This window comes from Mobula hypostoma, chromosome 3, assembly GCF_963921235.1.
Source record: "Mobula hypostoma chromosome 3, sMobHyp1.1, whole genome shotgun sequence".
Classification (NCBI taxonomy): Eukaryota; Metazoa; Chordata; class Chondrichthyes; order Myliobatiformes; family Myliobatidae; genus Mobula; species Mobula hypostoma.
In genome coordinates this window covers 154606531-154624473 of record NC_086099.1, presented here as the reverse complement: position 1 = coordinate 154624473, position 17943 = coordinate 154606531, and the positions used below count along the sequence as shown (strand labels likewise).

General features: G+C 40.1%; 1 protein-coding gene across 2 annotated transcripts in view; it reads right to left on the bottom strand.

The window, feature by feature from the left end:
* Positions 1-17943, bottom strand: part of LOC134344338 (ATP-binding cassette sub-family A member 13-like) — a 219322-nt gene that overhangs the window by 189131 nt on the left and 12248 nt on the right. For both annotated transcript variants that reach the window (XM_063043940.1, XM_063043941.1), the window contains exons 3-6: positions 16670-16799; positions 11811-11947; positions 10253-10275; positions 7324-7487 (exon numbers count right to left, since the gene is read on the bottom strand). In XM_063043940.1, the coding sequence (XP_062900010.1) occupies positions 7324-7487; positions 10253-10275; positions 11811-11947; positions 16670-16799 (454 nt within the window). The remainder of the gene's footprint in view (positions 1-7323; positions 7488-10252; positions 10276-11810; positions 11948-16669; positions 16800-17943) is intronic.

Below are 17943 nucleotides of genomic sequence, written 5' to 3'. Positions count from 1 at the left end.
GACTCGGGATAAAGATGAGTGGAACATCATGGGTATTAAATACCATACTTATTTATCACCATAGGTATTAAATTTCCCGATCTGCTAAAATAATGTTAGTTTGCAAAGGGTGCTAATTTTAGTGGAACTCACTAAACATTTCCATGTCAAAGGAACAGCATGGAAAGGTGAAGGAGAAACCCAAGGACTTCTACAGCTATATTAAGAGCAAGTGACAAAATTGGACCTCTTGAAGATCAGCAATAATCTATGCATGCAGCCAAAAGAGATGGGGAAGATCTTCAAAGGATCTTTTGCATCAGTATTTACTCAGGAAACGGACAGAGTCTATAGAAGTGAGGCATAACAGTAGTGAAATCATGGACTTCAGAGTATATGGATTACAGAGGAGGAGGTGCTTGCTTTGTTGAGACAAAATGGGGTGCATAAATCCCCAAGCCTGACAAGGTGTTCCTTCGGATCTTGTGGAAGGCTAGCAAAAAAAATTGCAGGGGCCTTAGCATAAGTATTTATAATGTCCTTAGCCACAAGTGAGGTGCCCGAGGATTGGCTAATAGCTAATACTGCTTCGTGGTTTAGAAAGGACACCAAGAATAAGCCGGGAAATTATAGGTAGGTGAACATGACATCAGTAGTGGGTAGGTTACTGGATTTATCTAAAGCACTGGAAATGTGAGTACTGAGGTAGACAGGGACTGAATAGGGATAGTCAACATGGTACGTCATGTCTAACCAATTTTATAGAGTTTTTGAGGAAGTTATCAGAAAGCTTGATGAAGGAAAGGCAGCGGATGTTGTTTGCTTGGACTTTAGCAAGGCCTTTGATGAGATCCCCCATGGGAGGTTGGTCAAGAAGGTTCAGTCACTTGGAATTCAGGATAAGGCAGTAAGTTAGTTTTGACATTGGCTTCACAGGAGAAGCCAGAGAGTGATAGTAGATGGTTGCCTCTCTGACTGGAGGCCGGTCACTAGCGGTGTGCCACAACGATTGGTGCTAGATCTGTTGTTTGTCCACTGTATCAACAATCCGAACACTAGGGGAATGAGGGGTAATTTGATAGAGGTATACGAAATTATGAGGGATACAGATAAGGTAAATGCAAGCAGGCTTTTTATACTGAGGCTGGGTGAGACTAGAATTAGAGGGTGAAAGGTGAAATGCATAAGGGGAATATGAGGGGGATTGTCTTCAATCAAGAGTGTAGAGAAAGTGTGGATCGAGCTGCCAGTGGAAGTGATGGGTGCGGGCTCAATTTCAACATTTAGAAGAAGTTTGGATAAGTGCATAGATGGGAGGGGTACTGAGGGGAATGGTCCAGGTGTAGGTCGATGGAACTAGACAGAATAATAATTTGGCATGGATTAGATGGGCCAAAGGGCCTGTTTCTGTGCTGTAATGCTCTATGATACTATAACTCTATGATTATAAATATTGCCCTTTCTACTATAAAAGCTTAAGGAAGAAGAGACTTGCCTCTGAATCTTCTTGCCTAAAAATGACATTGTGTTCAATTATCACAGAAAGTATCAGGCTTTAAATAAGAAGATCAGCTTACAACGAATCAAAAGGACTAAGAGAACAGTTTGAAAGTAAGTAGAATTGTACAGTTTTGTTTTCCAAGTGAAGCTCGGGAAAGCGATTAATCAGCACAAAGCAATTGTCCCCTTAGACATGAGAATTAAGTGCATAATAACACTGCGCGGGAATGATAATCACATGTTTCCACTCTTTTGTAGCGTGGTATTCCAGTGCAAGAAAGAAAAAAACTTGATGAAACTCACTCTGAACCCATTCAATAAAAGGGAGTGGTATATGGCACGCAACAAAAACAGGTTTTCCTCCTTCTGATGAAATAAGTGATCAGTATCTGTGTATGGGTGTGTTACCATCTTAGCCTTGACTACCACTTGTCTTGGTATTGAAACCTTGCCTCTAACAATACAATTGCCTATACCATTCACCCCCTTAACCCTGCAAAAGAACATATTTGAATTGATAGATAATCCTGTGGCTCTCATTCTTTCCAAACTTCACCTATGTAGATTATAATGCAGTTCAGTAGGAGGTTATTTCACCCATTGTAAGCTCTTTCAGTAGAATCCTACTTTCCCAATCATTCACCATATTCCCATAGCATTTTTCTCCTTCGAACACTCATTGCATTCCCCTTTGAAAGATGTATATTGAAGCCATTTCCATCAGCTTAACAAGCAATATATTTCTTTTCAAGCTGATGGATATAGAATTTGGCATCAAAATGTTTTCCAGGGATCATCACTAGCTCTTTTACCAAAGTTAAATTAAATCTATTCCTTCAGCCTTGAATAAGAACACTACAGCACAGAACCAGAGGCTTCAGCCCATCTCCTCCATGCCAAATTGTTATTTTGCCTTGTCCCATCAACACCACACCTGTACCATAGCCCTTCATACTCCTCTTATCCATGAATTTATCCAAACTTCTCTTAAATGTTGCAATTGAATCTGCACCCACCACTTCCGCTGGCAGCTCATTCCACATGCACCACCCTCTGAGTGAAGAAGCCCTCCCTCAGGTTCCTATTAAATAGTTCACCTTTCACCCTTAACCTATGATCTCTAATTCCAGTTTTATCCAACTTCAGTAGAAAAAGTCTGCGTGCACTGACCCTAACTACACCCCTCAGTTGAGAATGTTTGACCCAATAGGGATTGGTAGCCACCCTGGTCAATGGCCATTTGAAACCTGTTACCATTTTCCTTACTATATATTGCAGAAGTTGCCAAGATTGAGATCATCTGCAAATTTAAGTCATTAAAGTAACAGAGACAACAGAGGTGCTTGCTTTAAAAGCAAGGGGAATCCACTATGTACTTTTCTCTGTAGCTTAGGTTCTTCTCCTGGAATCAATCTTATACTCCCTTTTATTCAGCTTAAAATGTGTATTTACATCAATATCTTTATAAATACATATAAAGATAACTGCACTTCCCTTTTCATCCAGTTATCCATAAAGTCAATCAAATCTTCAAATGAATGCTGGCTCTCCTTTTATTCCATGCTTCTCTAAATGTTTATCTGTTCCTGAATTATTGTTTCTAATAACTTCCCCACTAATAGCATTAAAGAAATTGGCCTGTAATTTGCAGGCTTATCTGCAAATTACTCTTTAATTAAACATAATATACCACAGAATCAGTTGTTAAATGCATGCCAGATTTTCCGAGCTACCACTTCCCTAGCTCTGGATCCAAATGGTCATCCAGTATCCAAGCTTGACTGATCATGTTCAGTTCCTGCCACAATATACGCTCAGTGGAACCTGGCATGGTCTTCTGCTGCTGTGGCCCATCCACTTCAAGGTCCTACGCATGGTGCATTCAGGGAAGCTCTTCTGCACACCACTGTTGGAACACATCATTGCCTGAGTGACTGTCATCTTCCTGTCAGCTTGAACCAGTCTGGCTATTTTCTTCTGACCTCTTTTACTAATAAGCCCATTTTCATCCACAGAACTGCAGCTCATTGTACGGTTTTTATTTCTCGCGCCATTCTCTGTAAGCCCTAGAGACCTTTGTGCATCAAAATCCCAGGAGATCAGCAGTTTCTGAGATACTGAAACCACTCCATCTGGCACCAACAATCATTCCACCATCAAAATCACTTAGATCATATTTCTTCCCCATTTTGATGTTTGGTCTGAACAACAACTGAACTTCTTGACCATGTCTGCATGCTTTTCTGCACTGAGTTTGTGCCACATGATTAGCTGATTAGATATTTGCATTAACGAGCAGGTATACAGGTGTACCTAGTAAAGCAGTCATTGAGTGTAGTACCCTAACCATCAACATCCTGCCCCTTGAAAGTGAACTATTTTGTTTGTAACCTTAATATCACATGATAGCCTTGTTGAACTTCGAGCCTTTCTGTAAGACTGCCTTCATGTATTGCCTGACTCCAGCACTATTTCAGCCCTTCTGTTCCACAATCCATACCTTTGCCTTCAGACTTCCTATTCCAAGTTACTGTGGCTGCCTCCCCACCCCCCTTGTTTTATTTTCCATGAGCATGAGGTCATTCAAAACTCAGCCTCTTTTAACCAAGTTTATCCCTCACTTTCAGTTTACCGTTCTCCAATATCCAAATTCAACTAAAGCAAACTATTGAAATTGCTTAACTTTAAAGACTGTGTTTTCCAAAATAATACAGTGAAAGACATTCGAAGTCTAAGAAATAATTAAATCATTAAAATGAACGAAAATAAATAATCAAATTATTATTTCCTCTTAATCATCAGATAAAAAATGTTCATGGAAATGAATGGAGATTTGAACTGACCATTGTAGGACTGGAAGTGCATGTTCCCCAGAATGTCCAGGCTTCATTAATGGATTCTACTTGGAGATAAGCAATGTAGCAGACTAACAATTGCACCAGTGGGCTTCTGTCTGTCTCCCTGTTTCTTCTCAATTTTTCCATCTTTCTTTTTTCTTACTTAACATCGCTACATATTATAAGCCCTTTGATGCATAAAGTTGTACTGACCTTATAACCTACTTGAAGATCAAGCTAACCCTTCCTTCCTACATAGCCTCCCATTTTTCTGTCATGCGCCTCCACCACTACCCCAACAGGATAATTCATGCATCCACATCCTTCTATGTAAAAAACTTACTTTTGACATTCCCCCCCCCCTAACTTTCCCCCAATCACCTTAAAATTTTCCCTCCTGGTATTTCCCATTTTTGCCTTGGGGAAAAATCTCTGAAGATCCACTCTATCTAAGCCTCTTATTATCTTGTACACCTTTATCAAGTCATCTTTGGTTCACTCTTTTGATAGACAGAGCCATCTTTCTCTTCTTATATTTAAGAAAGGAGAGTTCATTAGTTAAACTGTGATGAGGAAAAGAGTTTGAAGGGTTGCAGATCATATTTTGTGTTCAGATTCAGTTCAAAGCTACTAGTTGCACCATCCATGATTCCCAGGCATCATTTGTGTTTGTAAAATTACAAATGTCCTGCTCTATTTAAATAGTTATTTCAGTATTTCCAATTAATAACAAATAACAAAGAAGCAAAATAGCTTCCATGAAATCCAGTAGCTGTTGGGGAGCCTGCAGCTGCTACTGGTTCCTACAAACATACAATCCCATCCTCCCAGCTCCATCACTAGGATATTTAACACAACTAGACGAGACATTTTGATCTCTCTAAAAACCTAAACGTTCAATTGCTGTTCCCATTTGGGCCCAGTCCCAACTTCTATCTCATTATAATACCACATACTGAAGAACCACGACAACTATAATTCTACACAGATAAAATTCCCAATTTAATGTTACTTCATCTAAACTCCACAAGCCAGTGGATCCTTTCGCCCTCACCCTCACTCCTAGACTCCTTAAGCCTGAGAAACCACCAGGGGTTAACTCTCTTCAGATGACAACAACTATCCCGATGCTGTAGATATAATTTAATTTTTAACCAACCATAATTCCTATGCTTTTCCAGGTCTAATCATGCATCTTTTTCTCCATGTCCTGTTGTTAAATGACAATTTCATCAATTAGCTGAACATTTTATATTTGTTGAAAAAACATCAGAATTTATCATCTATTTCAAGGCCCAATGTCTGCGAGTCTGGAGGCCAAAGACAGCCTTTTTTAGGGTTGGAAGACTATCCATGCGTGTGCATAAGTGGATGGCTGGGAAGGAGGAATGGGCTTGTTTTCCCAGTTGATGTCCTTTTTGCTGTGTCCTGTTGTTGTTGCTGCTAGTGCTATTCTGTGAACAGGGTAGATATGCGCTGTTGGTATCAGAACATGTGGCCACACCTGCAGGATGCATCCAGCGCACCCTTAATTTTCTTTGGTCATTAATGCAAAGACACATTTCACTGTATGTTCCAATATGTATGCAATAAATAACTGAATCTGATTGAGAAGTAGTGAGTTCCAGACCTTAACAACTCTGACTAAAATAGGGTTTTCCTCATTCCTCTTCATCAGTATTTGTGCTCTTGGCCTCAAACTGTGCAATATTGGGGATGACCTTCATCTATTTATCCTTTCTAAACATATCACAATTCAGAACACCTTTATTAAATCTGCAGCTTCTCCTGACTAGGACCCTATGTTTTACTAGTTGTTCTCTTTAAATTTATAGATTCTTACAAAAACCCCTGTATATATCTATCCAAATCCCTCAAATCTTTCAACCCTTTTAGAATCATGCTACTCAATCAAGTTCAAGTTTAATTGTCATTCAGTCATATACATGGAATACAGCCAAACGAAAGTGTTTCTCTGTGGCCAAGATGCAAAACACAATGCCAACAGTCACACACAGCACAAGGCGCATTTAGCACATATCTTTACGATAGCAATAAAACATAGTCACATACAGCCTTGATAGCGCATGGGATGATGTCCTGGAGCTACGTTTCTGCAAGAGCATGCATGCAGCATGCGGTAGTGCAGCTGCTGACAAACACAATCTTCCACTGGAGGACAGCACCGATGCGAGGGGTAGCCTCCAACCCAGCTGTGCCATACCGCCTCCGGCGTCTCCTCCTCTGAGTGGCTGCAACAGGCGACCCTGTGGCATGAAGGCCTGGTCTATGTAATAACCAAGGCCACCCAGCTCCCTCCATTGGTCTCATCTATAAACCAGCACTGTTCCATATCATCAATGTCCAACAGGTCTTGAGTTTACAAGAAAATTATCCAAGACAATCACTTGCGCCAGTGTGGGACCATGCACGACCTCTGACATCTTCCTCCATGGGCGGCAGGAGCATACGACATAGTACACAAGTCCAGCTCCATCAGTATCGAGAAACTTGCTAATGGCTTTGATGTGCGGTACTTGATATCCTACATATTGTCTTTTCTTGCACTCTCCATCAAATTGTATCAATTCACATACCTCTGCCAAATTTCATCTGACAGTTTTCTGCCCGTTCTGGCCAGTTATCCACGAACTCTCAAAGTCTCTTACCTTCTCCTCGCTATTTACCATCTTTTTGGTTTAGGGTCAGCTGTTTATTTGATCTGGCATTGAAAAAGTGGCTTGGAAGGAGAGCAAATAAACACTGCATAAAGCTTTTAATGAAATCTGGAAAAACTTGATTAAGGTCACTCTGCACCATAAGCCTGAGATTGTATTTCCTTGATACCCAGACGAGTTCACATCTCCTTGATCTTCAAGTGTACATTCGAATTTTTCCTTCTCTTTGGTCAAAGGTGAAGTGACATTGCAATAAATAATTTATGAACTATAAATTCTCAGCATTAACTTTAATTATTAAAATCATTGTAATAAAGATAAATCCATACCTTTTTAGATTCATCATCATTTCAGTAATGGTGCTAATCCCTCTGCTTAAAAAGTCTTCATTCATCAGTACATGTACAAGGTTAGGAAGACTAAAAAGAACGTCCCAAGTATATGTTTCATTGTGAATAATTTCTATTATGTTGATTATGTTGTCCATTCCATTCTAAAAAATGTAATGAAGGCAACTTACATTTACCAAAAATGTATTTTATGATTCAAGGTTTACTTCTACAAGCAAGAAAAGATAAAATTTTAATCTGCGTAGATATAAATGTGCATGCAAATTTGTAATGACTGTTTCAAATTGAAACATTTGAGAATCAGAATCAGGCTTAATATCACTGGCATGCATCGTGAAATTTGTCAGAATTCATACCAGCCCTAATTACCCAAGTTAGAAAGTTAAGTGGCAGTGCCTCAGGAAGGTGGCATCTATCACTAAATACCCTCACCATCCAGGATATGCCCTCTTATCATTGTTACCATTAAAGAGGAGATACAGAAGCTAACGTCCCACACTCAGTGATTCAGGAAGAGCTTCTTCTCCTCTGTCATCAGATTCTGAATGCTCTGTGAACCCATGAACACTATCTCATTATTACTTCTCTTAAATCATTTATTAATTTCATGTCTTTGCACAATATTTCTGTTAAAAAACAACAGATTTCACACCATGTAAGACAGTGATAATAAACCTGATTGTGATTCTGATTCTGGCCTGATAAAATGTAAGATAGAGAAGAAACTGCTGGGGCCTGGCAGACCTTGTATTTTTATGAACCATAGTGAGGCACCAGAAGACTGGAGGGTGGCTAAAGCTATGGCTTTATTTAAGCAGGATCTGCCAGGAACTACAGGGCAGTGCACTTAATCAGTGGAAGGAAATCAAGAGCAGGATCCACCTGGATTTGTAAAGACCAGGACTGATTATGAATAGCCCGAGGTTTGTACATGGGAAATTGTGTTTGATAAATTTGTTGGAAAAATGAGCGAGAGAATTGACAAGGACAGGGCAGCAGACATTTTTTTTACGTGGACTTTAACTAGGCCTTTGACAAAGTCCCACATGGTAGGCTAGTCCACAAGGTTAAATCACATGGAATTCATGGTGAGCTAGCCAATTGGATATAAAACTAACCTGGGGGCAAGGGTCAGAAAGTGATAAAGCAGGGTAGTTTTCCAGACCAGAGGCCTGTACTGGTTCAGCTATTTTTCATCATCTATATTAACAATTTGGATGAGAATGCAGTTGACATAGTTAGTAAGTTCATGGATGACACCAAAATGAGTGGTATAGTTGATAGCAAAGAAGGTCATTTAAGATTATAACAGGTCTGGAACAACTGGGAAAGTAGACCAAGGAATGACAAATGGAGTTCTACACTATATAGAAAGGACGTAGGTGGTTGTGGAGAGAGTGGAGAGGGGATTCACCAGGATGTGCCCTTGGGGCGATGGTAGCTAAGGGGTTGCCTGACAGAAGTATGTATGACTATGAGTGGCAGAGATAGGGCAGATGGTCAAAATCTTTATCCCATGGTAAGGGTATCAAAAACAAGGAGGATGTAGATTTAAGATGAGAACAAAGAGTTTTAAAGAGGTTATGAGGACTTTTTTTTTATTTTTACCAGAATGAATGATATTTGAAACTAGCTGCCAAAGAAGGGTGTGGAATAGATATGAAGAAAGGTCATCGTGGAAGTAGTGAACCAAAGGGCCTGTTTCAAAGAGTCATAAAGAGATATAGGACAGAAACACGTTCTACAGCCCACCAAGTTCCATGCCAACCATCAACCACCCATTGAAACTAATCCTACATCTGACTTTTTAGTTTATTCACCCCACTTTTCATCAATTTCTCTCAGACTGTACCACTCACTATTACACCTGTGGTAATTTATATGTGCCAATTAACCTATCAACCCACAGATCTTTGACATGTAAGAATATACTGGAGCACCTGGAGTAAAGCTTTACAATGTAAATTTCACACAGTCAGCATGTGAAGTGAGGACTGAACCCATATTGTTGGCATGGCAACCCAGTGGCTCGATGAGCTGTGCCACTGTGCTGTTAAAATGTAATATTTTATACCTCTGCCAGAAATGCTGATCTCTTATTTTAGCTTAATTCCAAAGATGAAAGGAACCCATTTGTCACATGCATTCATGCTTGTATAGACTTCAAAAGAGACACTAATCAAGGATCCCTAAACCTGTTTTCCTTCAAGAAATCATACTGCAGCTCTTTAGGCCACATTTGGAGTAATGTATGCAGTTCTGGTTGCCGCATTGCAAGAAGAATCTGGAGGCTTTGTAAAAGATACAGAAGAGGATAGAGATTGTTAGCTAAAAGGAGAGGTTGGACAAACTTAGATTAGTTTCTCTTGTAGCATCAGAGGCTGAGAGGCAACCTGTTCAAAGTATAGGAAATTGTGAGACATTAATAGGGTAGATAATCAGTCTTTGGGAACGTCAAATACCGGAGGGCAAACATTTAAATTGAGAGGAGGAAAGGTTTAAAGGAGTTTCATGGGGCAACTTTTCTTTTCCACAGAGAGGGGTAGGTAGCTGGAACACTCAGCCAGTAGAAGCAAATACAACTGCCACATTTAAGAGGTGTTTAGACAGGCACGTGAACAGGTAGGGAACGGAAGGATACAGACCACATGCAGGCAGATCTGCAGTTAAATTGGCAGCACAGACATTGTGAGCTGAAGTTCTTGTTTTTGTGCTGTGCTACACCGTACTGTTCTGTGTTCTAGAGTCACTATTCCATCACTGCTGTGAAAAGTGAAACCACCCAGAAAAGGACAAGCTGAACAACTGTCAAATAGACTCAGAAGCAATAGTATCTGGTGTGGTTCTTAATTGAATGGCCCTTCTCCTGAAGTGCTTCTTAATTTGACACACCAGTTCAGTCACTTACCATGGCAGTGAGTCCATCTGCACCTGAGGAAGAAAATGGAGTGTTCAGCACAGTTTTGTAACCAGCATCAGTTCAAACAGGATTTAATCAACTTTTCACAGACTGAACACTTGACTGGTTCCGTGGATTTTAATATAACCAAATTTAAGGATGGAACTCCATGTAACGATTTTGTGCTAATTTATATTACAAATACTGTATTTGTAAAACACTGTACAGTTTTAAAGGGTCAAAATACATCTAAAATCCGAGAGAATTTTGAAGGCATTTCAGTTAGACCAAAATATTTAGCCACATGATCCATCTCTACCAGATCCCCCTCATCAATTGTCAATTCCCCCATATCTCCCCACCTGTACCATGATAATCCTTGATCACCTGACCTATTACTCTCCACAATATTCAGCCCTTTGCAATCCTCAAATTTCCCTCAACCTTTGGTCTCCTGCAATTGGCTCCTGGGCAAAGCCATAACACCTCCTGTACAAAGCCATAACACCTCCTGGGCATGGTTTTATTCTAGAGCCTCTCAATCAGGCTGGCTTCAAGCTGAGGAGCACATCACAAAATACAAGAACACAAGAAAACAGGGCCATTTAGTCCTTCAAGCCACTCAATCCCATTGTGGCTGAACTGCTACAAGCCATATCTGCCCTTCCATGTCTTTCTTGTATGTGCCAAAACCAGTCATTCACCAATAACATTAACCCAGATTTTCTCAGTTGTTTACTAATCGGCTGAGAATTTCTAGCATTCTTTCATGATTCAAATTTCAAGCAACAGCCATGTTCTGTATCTGACCTTTCCAGCGTGCTCATTTGTGGATTTGTTTCGCTTTCTAGCTGCCCGTATTCATTTCATAACTAGATCACACTGACAGCATTGCATTACCTGAAAAACCAGCACTGCTTTTGTTGTTTTCACCCCTCCTCCGCTCTGCAACTTAACACTCACTTAATTTCTCACTTTTCCAGTTCTGAAAGAGGGTCAATGACCTGAAGCGTTCACTTGGTTATCCTCTCCAGAGACACAAGAGACTGCAGATGCTAGAAGGACCCGTCTCGGCCTCAGCCCTGATGCAGAGATTTAAACTGGAGTACTGACAGCTTCTTTTCCCCTCAGAGATGCCACTTAACCCACTACGTTCCACCAGCAGATTGTTGGTTAACTTCTCCGCAGATGACTGACCTACTACGTCTTTTCAGTGCTCACTCCTTTTATTTGTGGTGATGCAATGACCCTGCATTTCCTGACCCAGTCTGACCTTCCCTTCATTAGGATAACCAGAGTCCGGGATGGTTCTGCTCTGACCTGTGAAATACCACCCGAAAGCAAAGCAATCCAGTTTCCCCTTATCCCACTGTATCATTTCCTAAGAAGTATGAGGGCCCCAAATCAAACCTCGAGCTAACATCTGTTGTGCGCTCCCGATCAGCATTTTTTCCTATAGATATTGATATTACTCAGAACGGCACTTCAACAGATATGTGGGTCTGTATAGTCCATTGGCTTAGTCATTAAAGTAAGTATATTCTCAGAACAGTTTGCATGCTATTACCTGACTGTTCAATCAATTCATTCACTTTACTCTGTAAGCTGAATGCTTGTTGTATGGTGGCATTGACTTCCTTTCCAAGTTCTTCTATTGTTGACAGCAGACTGGACCCACTACTTCCCTCCAAATCCAACGATAACCTGCAACAAAATGAAGGTCAATGAGTTGCTCAAATGTAAAACAACACAAAGCTAAATATACTGTATGTAGCTAGAGGAGCAAGATATGCCAACTAGTGGAGTGGTGTCATAGCAACAACCTGGCACTCAATGTCAGTAAGACGAAAGAGCTGATTGTGGACTTCAGGAAGGGCAAGACAAAGGAACACATACCAATCCTCAGAGGAATCAGAAGTGGAGAGAGTGAGCAGTTTCAAGTTCCCGGGTGTCAAGATCTCTGAGGATCTAACCTGGTCCCAACATATCGACGCAGTTATAAAGAAGGCAAGACAGAGGCTATACCTTTAGGAGTTTGAAGAGATTTGGTATGTCAACATATACACTCAAAAACTTCTATATATGTACCGTGGAGAGCATTCTGACAGGCTGCATCACTGTCTGGTATGGCGAGGCTACTGCACAGGACCGAAAGAAGCTGCAGAAGGTTGTAAATCTAGTCAGCTCCATCTTGGGTACTAGCCTCAAAGTACCCAGGACATCTTCAAGGAGCAGTGTCTCAGAAAGGCAGTGTCCATTATTAAGGACCTCCAGCACCCAGGACATGCTCTTTTCTCACTGTTACCATCAGGCAGGAGTTACAGAAGCCTGAAGGCACACACTCAGTGATTCAGGAACAGCTTCTTCCCCTCTGCCATCCGATTCCTAAATGGGCATTGAACTCATGAACACTACCTCACTTTTTAAATATATATTATTTCTGTTTTTGCACGATTTTTAATCTATTCAATATACATATACTGTAATTTATTTATTATTATTATTTTGTTTTGTTCTTCTATATTATGTCTTGCATTGAACTGTTGCTGCTGTTAACAAATTTCACAGCACATGCCGGTGATAATAAACCTGATTCTGATTAATAATCAAAGGGCTGAATAGCTTCTTTCTATGCAGCAGTACCCTATTTAACCATCTAAGAATTCTGTTACAGTAAGCCATCAATTTTAGTGGATTCATGACACAACAAATAATTGTATGGGATAAATATGCTGCTCACCATAAAGAAACTTATGTGCTTTTAAGTCATATTACAGAATATGAACACCACTGACATCCCCAGTGAATTGCTGTGACAAATTGTCTTCTTGAACTTCTTCAGTCCAGAGGGAGTTTTTACTCATTTCTGAGGTGGTATCTCAGCAATAGCAAAATAGTTGACATAGGATTTGTAAATTCACAGCTATTCTACAGACCATTGTAGTATTAGTGTTCTTTTTATATCAAAGAATTGGTCAAGTGACTCCTTTGCACTTCCCAGCGCATATACACTTTGTAGAAATCTATGACAAGAATGCTGATTTCCACTGGTGAGGTTGCAGAAATGCAGCTACAGTCTAACATTTCCATTGGAAGTAAAAATAAAAAGTACTGGAAACATTAACCAGGTCGTTGACGCTACCTGCCTCAAGAATTTTCTGTTTATATTTCAGATTTCCAGCCCATACAGTTTTGTTTTTATTTCTCCTTCAAGAAGTAACAACTGAAAAGAAAAACAGCAGGAAAATTTAAGACTGACCATTCAGTACCATTGATTTAAAATGTGCGCCAAATTCCCCAAAAGCAATATCATGCATTGAAAGATTGGCTCAGTGGCGCAGCGGGTGGTGTTGTTATGTGGAGTTTTTCTATGACCACAAGATTTTCCACAAGGTGCTCTAGTTTCCTCCCAGGTCCCAAAGATGTTCAGATTGATGAGTTAATTTTCTACTGCAACTTAAACCTGGGAGTTGAAGAATCAGGTCATATAGCATAGAATGGGTTACAGAGAGGAAAGTGTAAAGACAGATAACAACAGAAAGGTAAACACAAAATAAATTGCAGATGCTGGAGTCAAAGCAACACTCACAACATGCTGGAGGAATTCAGCAGGTCGGGCAGTATCCGTGGAAACGATCAGTCAATGTTTCGGGCCGGAACCCTTCGTCAGGACTGAAGATGAAAGGGGCAGAGGCCCTATGAATAAGCTGGGGGGAGGGTGGGAAGGAGAAGGCCTTCTCCTTCCCACCCTCCCCCTACCTTATTTATAGGGCCTCTGCCCCTTCCATCTTTAGTCCTGACGAAGGGTTCCGGCCCGAAACATTGACTGATCGTTTCCACGGATGCTGCCTGACCTGCTGATTACAACAGAAAGGTAAGTGTAATGACACTGCTTATTTTTAGAATTAAGCTCAATAAATACATTTTAAAAATATTAAATTGCACTAAGTTTAGAATTTTCTATTCATCACACTTCCATCAGTGCCCAGCAACTAATTTGACTAATTGCATCTCATATTCTGCATGCCAAATCATCAAGTGCCTGTCAGTTATAACAGTGTCACACCTACATCTCACAATAGGCACACAATGCAAACTATTTCATCCCAACAGGTGTGTCTCTCAAATATATTGCACAACACACACTGGTGCATAGCCTGTTTTCTTTCAGGACGTGGTGATACATAAGGCGAGAAGGCAACAGCTAACCAGCAAGTGATAAACATTCACACACAGAGCCAATGGTATCTGTTTCAACTGGAGAAGATATCACTAAACCTATAGGAGGCAGAAACGAGAAAACACAAGGTTGTTTCTCAAATCTAATTTTCCAATTTACATCTGACAATCTCTTAATCTACCAGTCCCATTGTTTGAATAACATCTCTTATTCATTCTACCATTTCCCTTTCAAATGCTTTTGTACTCTCTGAGAGACAAGATCTCCAATCTGGCCATTTAAGGGTAGACAAACGAGAACAGGGTGAAGATCAAGACAAATCCAGTCATCACGTCATACGCTTGGCATTGAAAAGAACTAAGAAATTTGCTTCAAGCTGGGATATGTGTGAATAACCTGCAGTTGACAAAGATAAGGGTGGGTGGGGTTGGAAGCATCGCCCACCATTTTTGCTGCAGACAGCTCAAGTGAAGATGTTAACGAAAGAGTAAAATGTAACACTTCCAAGTTCACTGACAATTTAAAGAGAAATGGAAAAGTAAAAAGTGTGGAGAACATAACACACCTGTAAAGGGATGTGAGGTTAAATAAATGGCTAGGCTAGCAAATGACAATAGAGTGCCATGGAGCTGGTAGGTAGTTCACTGCTATTTTCTCAAGGCCGATTAGAGATTAGTAATGCTGCAGCCTTTTTTAAAAAAAGGAGATACCACAAGGTAACCGGGCCTTCAAGCCCAACAAGGTTGTGCCGCCCAATTACACCCATGTGACCAATTATCGAATAACCCATGTATCGATTTCCCCACTTGCAAACCCCAGTCAATTTAGATTGGCAACAACATCTCCACAATCACTGTGAGCACATTTGCTCCACAAGTCTGTATGCTTAGCCCCCTGCTCTACTCACTTAACGCTTATGGCTGTGAGGCTAAGCACAGCTCCAATGCTATATTTAAGTTTGCTGACAACAGCGCTGTCATTGGCTGAATCATAGCTAGTGATGAATCAGTATATAGGAGAGAGATTGAAAATCTGGCTCAGCAGTGCCATAACAATAACTTCTCTCTCAATTTCAGCAAGACCAAAGAACTAATTATTGACTACAGAAGGAGAAAACCAGAGGTCCATGAGCCAGTCCTCATCAAGCAATTCATCCTGGGCCCATTACAAAGAAAGTACGACTGCCCCTCTACTTTTTTTTTAAAAAGAAGATTTTAAAATATTCTGCATGTCATCTAAAACTTTGACAAACGTCTATTGATGTGTGGTGGAAAATATATTGACTGGCTGCATCACGGCCTGGTATAGAACTACCAATGCCCTTGAACGGAAAAGCCTATAAAAAATAGTGTATACTGCTCAGACCACCACGAGTAAAACCCTCCCCACCAAAGACCACATCTACATTGAGCGCTGCCACAGGACAGCAGCATCCATCACCAGCAACCCCCATCATCTAGGCCATGCACTCTTCTTGATGCTGATATCAAGAGGGACAGGAGCCTCAGGACCCACACTACAAGGTTTGGGAACAGTTATCATCCCTCATTTATCAAGTTCTTGAACCAGAAGGAATAATTTCACTCACCTTCACTCACCCCAATTCTGAACTGTTCCCAGGATCTATGGACTCGCTTTTATGGACTCTTCTTCTCATGCTCTAGATAGTTATTGCATTTTTATTTATTATTACTATTTTGCTTGATTTTTCTGTATATTTACTGTGAATGCACACAAGAAAATGTCGTATATGATGACGTATGTGTACTTTGATAATAAAATTACTTTGAGCTTTGGAAGGTGGGAGGAAACCAGAGCACCCGGAGGAAACCCACACAGTCACCAGGAAAACGTACAAATTATTTATAGGCAGCAGCGGGAATTGAACCTGCATCACTAGTGCTGTAATAGTGTTACATGAGCTGCCATGCTACTGTGCCATCCCCACATTTCTGATGATGTCCACATCCACCCTGTACCCCAACCCAGAATAAAGTGTAATGTAGGTAACATGGTGCTATTTAATTTGGTTGGAGAGTAATGATCATAATTGACAACAAATAATCATCTGTCAGAAGCATTAATCACACTGTACAGTGGAGACAGTCCACTGTACTCTAAGAAATTTACTTCACTGATTTAGATGAATAAATTTCAGAATGAAACAATTACCTCTACTATGCTGCACTTTTCCCAGCTTCAAGACCAACCTCTATCCCAATTTCACCCCTATTGGCACATTGTACCTGGATTTTTGAGCAATGTTCCTTGCTTCTGTGAATGATGTGCTCTGACATTTAGAACCAACGTCACAAAAAAGACTCTGAACGAAGGGGTAAAGTCCACCACTGGGTAAATTACGTGGCTCCAAGTAACCTAGAAATAAAAGGAAAAACAGATCGCAGATTCAAGCCAAGATGAATTTATATCTGCATTAAATGTCATTCCATTAGTATTTTTCAGTTACCTGGCTGATGAATTTTTCTATGTGTAGGCTGTAAAAATGTTATTATTTAGATTTTGATTTAATAAAGTTTTGTTTGTTTCATTAAGGGAAATCATTGCCAAATTAAAATCAACAAAGTGAAATAAAAATGCAGCTAAGCAAAGTAATATTATATATAATTGCTATTTTATTTAATTTAGAGATACAGAGAGGAAATGACCCAACGCGTTGTGCCACTCAGCAACACACATATTTAACCCTAACCTAGTCACAGAAAAAATTTTAATCAACATTTAACCTAATAACCAGATTGTGGGTGGAAATGGGAGCATTTGGAGGAAACCCACAAGGTCATGGAGAGAACATACAAACTGCGTCCAGACGGCCCCAGAACTCCAATGCCCCAAGCTGTAACAGTGTCGCACTAACCCCTATGCTACCATGGCTACATCAGTTTTATGAAATGGAGCCAGTCTATTATGTAGAATTTGACTCTTGTTATTTCCTACCATGTTAAAAACTAAGAGCAAGTGGTTGGGCAGTGCAGTGGATTATTATTCTCTACTTTAATACCTGGGGAAGAAAGGGTATAGCCAAGTTGAGTTTATTGTCATAGGCACAAGTACATATATTCACAGGTGCAATGAAAAACTTATTTAAAGCATCACAGATACATGGTATCAGATACACAACATTAACATAAAAACATTAATTATACAAGGAAAAATGCAATTAGAACAAAATATGTCACAGGATGCCATTAGCTAGTTCCAAATCAAGTTCCAAATGGACATATATCCATGACACAAACTTGCAGCGTTCATTAACTCCCTCATTCAAAAACAGATAGTTTATAAGCAAAATAAAAATGTCATGTTGGCACAATAAACAACAACTTCTGATTCAGAGGGAAGAGACTTTACAAAACGTGTCATAATAACATTCATTTTGAATTAACACATATACTATACTTGCATAGAAACATTTAACTCCAACATGAATTATTCACCTCTCCCATGACCAAGTGTGTATTAGAACAGGTTGTTTTCTGGCAAAGTGTGCTTGGTCAATGGG